The sequence below is a fragment of the Littorina saxatilis genome, linkage group LG3 (genome assembly GCF_037325665.1).
Source record: "Littorina saxatilis isolate snail1 linkage group LG3, US_GU_Lsax_2.0, whole genome shotgun sequence".
NCBI classification, from domain to species: Eukaryota; Metazoa; Mollusca; class Gastropoda; order Littorinimorpha; family Littorinidae; genus Littorina; species Littorina saxatilis.
In genome coordinates this window covers 13,316,239-13,328,109 of record NC_090247.1, presented here as the reverse complement: position 1 = coordinate 13,328,109, position 11,871 = coordinate 13,316,239, and the positions used below count along the sequence as shown (strand labels likewise).

The 11,871-nt window shown below is 38.3% G+C and overlaps 1 protein-coding gene across 3 annotated transcripts in view; it reads right to left on the bottom strand.

Moving 5' to 3' along the window:
- Positions 1-3,938: 3,938 nt before the first annotated feature.
- The window catches only part of LOC138961661 (centrosomal protein of 164 kDa-like), a 58,799-nt gene continuing 50,866 nt past the window's right edge, over positions 3,939-11,871 (bottom strand). For all 3 annotated transcript variants that reach the window (XM_070333331.1, XM_070333333.1, XM_070333332.1), the window contains one exon: positions 3,939-11,082. In XM_070333331.1, the coding sequence (XP_070189432.1) occupies positions 10,962-11,082 (121 nt within the window). In that variant the 3' untranslated portion in view covers positions 3,939-10,961. The remainder of the gene's footprint in view (positions 11,083-11,871) is intronic.

The following is an 11,871-nucleotide window of genomic DNA, read 5'->3' as shown; positions in this document are numbered from 1 at the left end:
CCCAGAGACGGTATCCATCTCCCACCCCCGTGTCACCACAGTGGCACGTAAAAGACCTCGGTCATTCTGCCATAAGTGCAGATGGCTGATACCACCTAAACACGCATACACTTGTGTATCTCATCTATAGTCGGGTTAAAACCCGGGAACATGCCCCTAATGGCTTTGCCGTGAGGGCGTAAAACTTGAATTTCTCTCCCGTAAATAATATAGATCATTTTACTTTTCAACATCAACAAGAAAAAGTCACATCTTGGTTTATTCCATCTTTGATTGGGACTTGTTTTGAATTCAATACAGACAGGGTTTACCGTTAGGCTACAGTTGTGAATAGTCTTCACAAGACAACTTCATTCGGTATTCGAACAAACCTGCCTGGTTTTCTTACTAATAGCAACACCCTTTTACATTGAATACAGAGAAAATATTTCAATACCAAACTGAAAGAACACAATCTTTCTTTTCTTTCTTTATTTGGTGTTTAACGTCGTTTTCAACCACGAAGGTTATATCGCGACGAGGGAAAGGGGGAGATGGGATAGGGGAAAGGGGGGGGAGATGGGATAGAGCCACTTGTTAAGTGTTTCTTGTTCACAAAAGCACTAATCAAAAAATTGCTCCAGGGGCTTGCAACGCAGTACAATATATGACCTTACTGGGAGAATGCAAGTTTCCAGTACAAAGGACTAAACATTTCTTACATACTGCTTGACTAAAATCTTTACAAACATTGACTATATTTTATACAAGAACCACTTAACACTTAACAAGGGTAAAAGCAGAAACAGAATCCGTTAGTCGCCTCATACGACATGCGGGGTGCAGAGAAATAAGGATGTGGAAAAGAAGACTTTTGGTAAGTGAAATAAAGGTGATGGATCCAGTCAGGTAGAAATAAGACAGCAAGAAAAGAATTGGAAAACTGCAGGGAATAGTAGGGAGAGTTTTCTTGGAAGGAAATATAGGTGAAAGGACTGGTAAGGCAGAAATAAGACAAAAGAAGAGAAGAAACAGAACCGTTAGTCGCCTCTTACGACATGCTGGGTAGCATCGGGTAAATTCTTTCTGGTCCCAACCAATATGGGACTCCCCCTAACCCGCGGGGGGTAAAGAACACAATACTCACCAATTCCGAAACAGATTCTCCATTATGAAAGCACAACAATAATCACACATGCATGAAGAGATTAACTGGATGAGTAAGGCAGACATGCATTGCGTATTTCTTCATCGTCGGAGATGGGCTTTCATTAAACGACGGCCATCTTGTTGCACCACGTCATGAGGCTAAACTCTCCATCCCTTGATGACACAGGGTCTAAACTTTCTACACTCCTACAGAACCTCTAGCTTTATCTCATACAATATTTTTCAATGTTCTTATTCAGCTCTGGGAAATAAAGGAACGTATGCGCTCTTAAATGCATACGACATGTGTAACGAGATAAAGTGAGAGTTCTGCGGAACCATTCTCCTGGCACCTGAGGGAAGAGAATATCAAGAATTGAAATGAACAAGCAATTTTCATTAGATGATGATTTGAATGCTTGTTATACCCTCAGGTGCCAGGATATCTGTTTCCGCATTCATAACTCTCACTTACTCTCACTGCACACTTAAAGGTCCTTGTCTACATTTTTATACCGAAATTGTCATTTGACCATTAAAATGCAGAGTCTATTATCTACAAATATCAACAATACACCCCCTTTCGATCGGGAAAGACGAAGCCAGTGTTGCCGTTTGAAAATTTATTGTAGTATTCCAGCGCAGTACTCATAGTAGGATATCCCTATTTGGAAAATGCCAAGCGCAAAACTCCTCTCAAATCCCGTGCATTTCGTGCGTTTAAAAAAAAGCGTGGACAGCGCTTCAGTGTCAAACTGTTGCTGCACTTGTTTGGGCGTGGCTATAAGCATAGTGACATGAATTTGATTGGTCAGTATTTTTAGGCAAAGCACATGTTCTCAGCAAACATAAAACAAAATATTGGAAGCGTGAGTCACGCTACCCAAAAATAAAATCTTTTTTAACATATATTTTTTTTTCTATCACTTTTTTCCCCATGGTTCATTCATCATTTGACATAATTTAGTATCGAAATCTAACCATAAGATTATTGAAAAAAACCAAAAATGTAGACGACCACCTTTAAAATAGCGCTTTGCCTCATTTGATCAGAATTTTCAGGTCTAATTCCGGCAGCGTCAAATATTTCGTCGAAAAGTGCAAAGTGACATTTCTGTTTGTTTGTTTGTTTGTGTGTCTGTTGTTGGTGTTTTGTGTGTGTGTTGCTTGTCCGCGCCACAAGGGCAGGGGCAGCTATGTATTGTCCGCGCCACAAGGGCAGGGGCAGCTATGTATTGTCCGCGCCACAAGGGCAGGGGCAGCTATGTATTGTCCGCGCCACAAGGGCAGGGGCAGCTATGTATTGTCCGCGCCACAAGGGCAGGGGCAGCTATGTATTGTCCGCGCCACAAGGGCAGGGGCAGCTATCTATTCTTCCAGGAAAGTCCTTTTCGTTTGCGTACAGACGCATTTATACGACTGCGAACACAAAATCTTCTTACAAAATAAAATAATTTTTCAGTCCTCGTTTGTTTTTTGTTTACATTTGTTAAGTTGTCTTATTCTGTTTCATTGTTTGTAAATGAACAAAGAGTTTTTCAAAAGGATTTGAATTTGATAATGTTCTGAGGCCCTCAGGCTTTTAGCTCTGAGAACTAGGCGTTGTTTTTGGCTCACGTAAGTGTAGCCTATGCGATCGTAACTTTGTCTGTCTGTGCGTGCGTGCGTGCGTGCGTGCGTATGTGCGTGCGTGGGTATGTCTGTGGTAGAAACTCTAACATTTGAAGACGTCACATTACATTGACGTCACATTATGACGTAAGAGGGTTAGACGTCACGCGAAGGAAGTACTGAAAGTCTCGGTCATTATTATTTTGAGCGGGCCGAGACTAGTTGGCAGTCGTGTCCCTGTAAGTAGGCTACATGCAGACAGACAGATCTAGATCTAGTGTCTCGCTTTCTTGCACATTTTCACCTATGCTCTTTCTGTGTGTGTGTGTGTGTGTGTGTGTGTGTGTGTGTGTGTGTGTGTATGTGTGACGGAGTGATTGAGTTTGTGTTACTGTTTGTCGATTTCTTACGTGAGCCTTGATGGCTTCGCCTCTTGTCTTCTTCTGTGTTCCTGTTGAATGCAACTACACATCTTTTTTTTTTTTATAACAGACAGAACGGTAATTAGTGTCATTTGAAGATGACACGCCAGCCTAAATACAGATACTCGTGTACAGCCAATTGGTTGGGCTGTTTGAAAAGATTTCTGTAGGACGGTTATTACCTGTTATCACCAGTTCATGGCGATAACTATTGTGTTGTCTGTGTGTGTATATGATGCACTGAGCGGTGAAGAAGTTTGAGTTAGATATCATCGGAGGGGATGGGTCTTTGTTCGTCCATGACTGAATGAGGTAAGCTGCTGTAAAATGTTATCATTACTCAGAGTGTGTGTGTGTGTGTGTGTGTGTGTGTGTGTGTGTGTGTGTGTGTGCGTGTGTATGCGTGTGTGTGTGTGCGTGAGCGTGCGTATGTGAGAGAGAGAGAGAGAGAGAGAGAGAGAGAGAGAGAGAGAGAGAGAGAGAGAGAGAGAGAGAGAGAGAGAGAGAGAGAGAGAGAGAGAGAGAGAGAGAGAGAGTACAAATGCCATCGTTGTGTGTGTGTTCGTGCGCGCGTATGTTGAGCTTCGCTTCTTCTTAAAGCATCAGACAAAAAAAAAAGAAAAAGGTGATTGAAGACACCAACATATATTTCTAAAAGAAAAGAAAAAAACGTTTGTTGCACTCACAGCCAGACAGGATATCATATTCAGCAAATACAAACAACATGCAGAAATATATATACAAAAACAATACAAAAATAACCATAAAACGGATGGATTACATGCAATATCTTTATTGGATGCTCTGTTAGCAGTCATCATTATCTTTTGTTCCTTTAACTGTTCACAGCACACACATCTGAAAAAAAACAAAAACAAACTACAATGGATATAATACTAACCAAAACACATTGAACTACCAATAAAAAAAAGTATAATAAAGATCATGATTATGTACTTAAAATGGACGGAAAATGTAAGAACTGAGTACTTAGCAATAAAAAAAAAATATACATGTTTATACTATTATGTAAAGAAAAATCTAAACAACGAAGTGACTGTGGTAAGATGAACAAAGTTAAAAAACAAAGGAATACTGTACTCACCAATAAGCGAAAATTCGTGTACCGTCTTGTCTCGTTCTTGTATTGGTGAGTACAGTATTCCTTTGTTTTTTAACTTTATGTAAAGAAAAGACAATACATCATATATATGTTCAATGTCTGAAATAACATTGAGAATTATTTCTGTCTCATGCTCACACAAATACCACACACTGACAGACTCTTATCCACATAAAACAAAGATAAGAACTATGAACATTTCTGAAATTATGCATCACAAACTATCCGCCACGCATTCAAATTCACAAGACATGTGCAGCTTTCACCTTCGTTGCAAACTGGTGTGTTGACATCTTTTCATATCCAAATGTTCATTTTGATTTTATTTCCAGGGGTGGGGGTGGGGGTGAGCTACGATAAACAAAGCTGATAAAAAAAAAGAGTTAAATTTGACATATAAAAAAATGTATTATGCTGAAACAAAAATTAAAGTTGTAAAACAAGATTAAACTAGATGGGTTTACAAAAATTGTATGTTTGAATGTAACCCTGTCAAAATATGTTTGTAAAAACCACACGAATACACACAGAGATAAAACAACAAGTAGAAACCAAATTGAATTTTACCATTTCACACTTTCATCCCAAAAAGATGCAATAATAAGTACATTGAAGATCAACAGTCCTACCAAAAGTAATTTTTTCCCAAAGGATATTTCATTCAGAATTCTGCAAAAGCTATGCAGACAATCACACTCCCTGAGAACTCAAAACGAACGCAGACAACGAAAAATCTCTCACGTTTTCGTTTTTCACTTGAGGTGGTTACTCACTAACCAATTCCACAAACACCCAGACACTCACAAGACTCAAAGTAATCTAACACAGTTGGAACAGAGCTGACTATGATGCAAGAATAAAAAGAACAAGACCCATAGAGACTGAAAACACAAGTAAAAGCAATTGTATGAAAAAAGAAAAACCCCAATGGATACGAACTGTAAATCACCATAAAGACACAACCCACATGAAAAAAGCAACAAAACACCCACTATTACCAAAACCAAGTTCATCTGGATTTCTGTACAGTGGAACCCCCCTTTTAAGACCCCCCAATTTAAGACTCCCTCCTTTTTAAGACCTTGTTTTCTCAGATTTTCTGTTCATAACCTCTGTCAAATTACCCCCCTTTTAAGACTCCCTCCTTTTTGAGACCTGATTTTCTCAGATTTTTGGAGGTCTTAAAAGGGGGGTTCCACTGTATTATATATCATTATTGCAAACAGAACACAGGGAATCAACATCAGTCAGTCAAATCAATCAATTGACCAACCAATCAAAACAATAAATCAGTCTAACCAAATCAAATCAATGAATATCAATATGGCCTCCCCTTCACCCCCTGAAAGCTTTTAACATGAAATATTTCCAGCTACACAAGCACTTGTAGTTTCTAAATGAACAAGAGAGTAAATGGGCAAGAAACGTTAACGTCTTAGGCACAAAAAAATACGCCAGAAAACTTCTTATTCATTTCTGTCTGTCTCTATCTATCTCACTCTCTACTCTGACTCACACACACACACACACACACACACACACACACACAAACACATCTGTCATGATATATACATTTTGACGCCAGAAAACTTCTTATTCAACTCTGTCTGTCTGTCTGTCTGTATCTCTCTCTCTCTCACACACACACTTACATATCTGTCATAATAATCTTACCTCTACTCCGGTCAGATCAAAACTAAAATACATGATAGGTGTATGTATGAGTGTATGAACTGATAATATAGAACAAATAACATTGTTTTTAAATTCTACAGAAAAAGAACTTTCTACAGATCTTTTACTCATGATTTACAAATCTCACCCTTCTTCATAAAATATGTATCTCCGACAGCAATCATTAATGTACGCATGCCAGTTATAAAGACTACAGTAACAGTTCTCAAGTCAGTATATTCAGGAAGAGCACACATTTAACAACTTTATATGTACATTATTTGTAAGACAGTATACTATTCGTAAAAGACACACACTTTTTATTATATGTACATTTGTAAGTCAGTATATACATAAACAAGAAGAGCAAACGCTCGATCGAGTCACTTTCGCAGTTCTGAATATTATATGAGGCAATTTTTCCTTCAAGACATACCTGTGACCTTGAAAAAGGTCAAAGGTCACCAAAGCAGACGTCAAAGTGTAGAGGTCACTGGGAGTCACGTTCACATAAAATTTGAGCCCGGTCACTTTTATAGTTTCCGAGAAAAGCCCAACGTTAAGTTGTGTGTTGCCGAACAGAAAAGGCTAGTTATCTCCCTTGTTTTTCTGATAACGTTCGTAAAAGGCTACAGATGTAAATACTTTGATGTAAAGAATAATCCTACAAAGTTTCAATCACATCCGATGAACTTTGTCAAAGATATAAAATGTCTAATTTTTCCTTTGACGCTGACCTGTGACCTTGAAAAAGGTCAAAGGTCAACGAAACCATCGTTAAAGTGTAGAGGTCATTGGAGGTCACGACTAAACAAAATATGAGCCCGATCGCTTTGATAGTTTCCGAGAAAAGTCCAACGTTAAGGTGGTGTCTACGGACGGCCGGCCGGCCGGCCGGACAGACTAACACTGACCGATTACATAGAGTCACTTTTTCTCAAGTGACTCAAAAACACAAACTTTTAAAAAACATATGTAAACAGAATATCAAGAGAACACAAACATTTTCACAAAATCTCACCATGAATATCGAACACTATAGAATGGTCAATATGCATTTATTGTATCGAAAAGTTTGTTTTACCGTATAATGACATTATTTTGACACTCGTTTTAAAGAACTGAAATAAATAAAAATCAATACTCTGAGCCATACACAATATTATCACAGCCATGTAGCTTTTGTACAAGTATTTACAAGATTTATTAATAATGAATGCCATAAACTGGCCAAAACTTCAAAACACACCATCCTCCACCTCACAGTTAAACTTTGTTCAGTTCTTACGATCGTTCTGAAAAGGAGTTTGAAAACAAATGTGTGACTATACATGTTCCATACCTATTCTTTTCTTGGAGTCGGAGTTTGAAGATATCTGAAATTTAAGGGCAGCTGGTGGGCAGGTCAAATTAGTGATTTTGGGTCTATTACACTATTTTGGGATTGTTGCATTTTTCACACCTTTGAGCACACCGGAATTCATCTGTCCATCTGCTTTTAGAATTTCTTGACTGTTATATAATACGTTTTCTGTTGGGTTGTACTCACCAAGACTTTTATTTCTATTCTTTCAAAGAAACATACACAAAGACAGGCAGTTTTGGGGAGAGGGGGGGGGGGATAGAGGAGGGGGGATTGGAAGGAGGTGGAGATACTTGTAACAACAAAAGTCAGACAAGTTGACTGCAATGTGTTCCGTATTGACACATTCACATATATACAAAATATGTCTAGTTTGAAACGTGTACATTGCAAACCTGTTCCAGAAAGTATAATTTTTGTTTCAGTAATGTGCGAATACTGTAGATATTATGGCAGGTGAAATAGTTACATGAAGGAGGTTTGGATGGTGTTTGAGGTTCTGTCCAGTATTTGCTATAAAATACATCTTGAAAAAAATACATAGTATAGTCCATCAGTGAGATTTTACATAAAACTGAAAGAAGAAAAAGAATACAGTACTGCCTGAATGCTTAAAATAATACAAGAATGTAAAACCCATTTTGAAATAAATTGTGTGAGGACATTTTAATTCTGACCGATGTACATTTTAATCATACTGTTAAGCATGCTCTGTCTGCTTCATAATCATCATTGCAAAATGAAAATGTCAAACATCATTTCTGAATAAACCATATCACAAAAACATGTGCTGCCTTTCAGAAATGGCAACTACTTATATAAGTCTCTTTTTCTTCTTCTTCTTCGTCTTTCGCTTAAGTCTCTTTTAAATATTTAACTTTTCCTGCTCAGTTTTGGCATTTGATCTTGTACTTTACAGTGCTCGACAAGATATGAGTACAAATTATAACTTCTTCCCTGTGTGAGAGTACACAGTTGTATATGTACACATGTATTTCTGACACAGTCAGCTCACAATCTTAACACAACTACACAAATAGTACACACACACACACAAGCTCACTCAGTTGCTCTGCATTTTAATGTTATAGTGTAACATAGACATCACAACTCTGATCTTAGTCTCGACAAACTAACAGAGTTCTGCCGGAACAAGAACAAGAACAAGAATTTATTTCGCAATATAGCAATTAACAGCCATTGGTATATGTTCTTATTCACCTTGACCTCAGCCTGAAAGAAAACTGTCTACACAATTTCATTAACACTGAAACCCTGTATTTCTTGAAGCTCTGCCACACTGCTTGTGAACATAATAACTTGAACATTGTAACTCTAATCCTTGTCTCACATCGCAGGCAGTGTTCTGTCAATGTAAATCAGGTGGGAGTACTGCGTTCTGCTAATGACAAAACCCTGTTTGCAAAATAAATACTGGAATTGTATCACATACTAACAGCAAAGTTTTACTGAAATGATGATAAGAATATAGATTTAAAAGCTTGAAATACGAGTACCGAGTAAGAGTACAATCGGTGGGATTAAGCTTTAACTGAAGAGATGGTATAAAGATTTCTGGCACCAAAAAACCTCTGGAATTGTATCACATACAAACGGCAAAGGTTTACTCAAATGATGATAAGAATAAATTTAAAAACTAAAATATGAGTACATATCTCATAACAATCAGTGGGATAAAGCTTACTGTCGAGATTCTCATTTCAGCTTGTGGGGTCTTTCGTAATACTGAAAGAAATACACAGTGTTTTAAGTACTACAGGTCCGATCCACTTTTTACGTGAAAACTATCTCTGTTTTCATCGGTAGGCCTGCCTTAGACTGACTTTATTACCAATACTGTTGTCTTCATTAAAATCAGGCACCACTTACGTACTCACTAAGACATATGGCAAGATTTAGTTTAAAATTCAAATTCACTGTAAAATATATAGGCTAGATCTGCACTCATCAATAATGTTTCCCCCAAAAATGTTTAAAAGTACATTGTATTGGATTTCGGGCAACAGTGATACAATTTTATTGTTACATATCTCGTCCACAGACTTGATTTAGCTGCTCCAGTTTCTCTCTCAACAATACTTTCTTTTGGATGATGACTCACACACCCACAACAAAGTCTGAGGCCTGCACATTAAAATTCAAAAGACCAAGAATCAAGTTTTTGTTTAGAGCAAAGCTAGCTCTGTTCAGGCATATATAGTTATATCAGTAATAAAAATAGCAGCACTGCTACTTTATTGCAGATAAAACCAAAACAAATCAGAAACAAGAAGAGCAAACGCTCGATCGAGTCACTTTCGCAGTTCTGAATATTATATGAGGCATCAGATGGACAGGAAGAAATTGCTATTCACAACACAATGAGTCACGTTCACATAAAATTTGAGCCCGGTCACTTTTATAGTTTCCGAGAAAAGCCCAACGTTAAGTTGTGTGTTGCCGAACAGAAAAGGCTAGTTATCTCCCTTGTTTTTCTGATAACGTTCGTAAAAGGCTACAGATGTAAATACTTTGATGTAAAGAATAATCCTACAAAGTTTCAATCACATCCGATGAACTTTGTCAAAGATATAAAATGTCTAATTTTTCCTTTGACGCTGACCTGTGACCTTGAAAAAGGTCAAAGGTCAACGAAACCATCGTTAAAGTGTAGAGGTCATTGGAGGTCACGACTAAACAAAATATGAGCCCGATCGCTTTGATAGTTTCCGAGAAAAGTCCAACGTTAAGGTGGTGTCTACGGACGGCCGGCCGGCCGGCCGGCCGGATGGCCGGACGGCCGGACAGACTAACACTGACCGATTACATAGAGTCACTTTTTCTCAAGTGACTCAAAAAGTACAATGCCTTTTCCTTCATGAAGTATGCACACAACTGTAAGTAAAATAAAAATGTGACAGTGGAATTTTCCTGTCTTCCTGATGCGCATTCTCAAACCAGACGACAAGTTTTTCCTACAGCGTAAAACACAACAGTAAAACAGCAAGGTGGGATCTTTAGTGATCATATTTGACTCCTTCCAACAGATCGTTCTTCCCTGGTGTGTATCTAAACACAGACAACAGTTTTGCCTAGGTGCTGAAATACTGACCTAAAATAGGTGGAGTCTGTTGTGTTCATATCTGAAACCTCACAACGCAGATCGAGATTCTAGTGAATTTTTTGTTTTGTGTATGAATAAAATGTCCATAAACATAACTTCCTTGTTGCTTTTTTAAAAATGTATTTGCAAAACGACATGTTCTGCGCTGTTTTAATTCACAAACCTTTTTTTTTTTTTTTTAAATCTGACAATAGACTAATTCTGGAAAGAACTATCCAGTTTCTAGGGGTTGTAGAAGAGTTACTTTCCCTTGTTTGATGCTTTTTAATATAAACATTGAGATAATCTACACGTGACATCGTAGGCTTGCCTCAGTGTTTCTATGGAAACAAAGGAAGCATGCAATTCTTCCACAAGCCATACAAACTGGACAGAGTTATTTCGAAACATCGTCTATTCTTTACTCCCCTTTTCATCACCCATCAAACAAACACAGACAGCCTATAAACAAAATAATTACTGCTACAGAACACAGACTGAGCCTGTCAACAAATACTATGGCCACAGAAGTGTGTATCATGTTTCCCTGATGCGTATCTCGTTGTTTTCGTCCAGTTCCAGACGGGGCGCGCTGACCTTGGCGGTGGAGGAGAAGGGGTTTGAAGGTCGGGGGCCTGACAGCGCTCCAACGCTCAGACTGGTCAACAGTCAAGGAAACGAAGACAAGGAGCATTGTACAAGGCAGTAGAGACAAATGGGGAGGGGGGCGGTGGTTGTTTTCAAAAGGAGGCTCCACTGTACTTCCTTATCCTCTTTGTTCATAGGTTGAAAATCCCACGATCTTTTACGTGAATGATCGTTTTTACCCCGCCGTTCAGGTAGCCATACGGCACTTTCGGGGGAAGCATGCTGGGTATTATGGTGTTTATATATATTTACACCGAACTCAGACATGTACTGACTTCCTATATCACAGACAGAAAATTGTCCACAAGGAGGAAATAAGGCTTGCCAAATCTTATATAACACAACATTTTGAAAATGCTATCAGTTTTCTTTAACCCTGATGTAAGAGAAGAAGGGAAACTGTTTTACACAAGAGGAGTGTTGCGTGCAGCTTCAAAATCAATCTACTGTGCGGATTTTCCGTATCTGTTTCAGACGTGAACACCTGGAGAGGAATAGGAACAAGAGATTGCAGGTGAGAAGAATAAGGACAAGAACAGGATAACCATGGAAATGTACTCACCAGAAACATGAACAATAAACAAAGAAAACAGAGGACCGGTTTCGAACAAATATTTGTTCTTCAATAATTGTTTCATGATTAAAAAAACATTTGTTCGAAACCGGTCCTCTTTTTTTGTCGTTTACTGTTCATGTTTCTGGTGAGTACACCTTGAGAGGTTCAAAAGAAGAAACTCCGTCAAAAGGAGGAAGATTCTCATGCCTGATATTAACACTACAACAGTGACATCACAAAGGA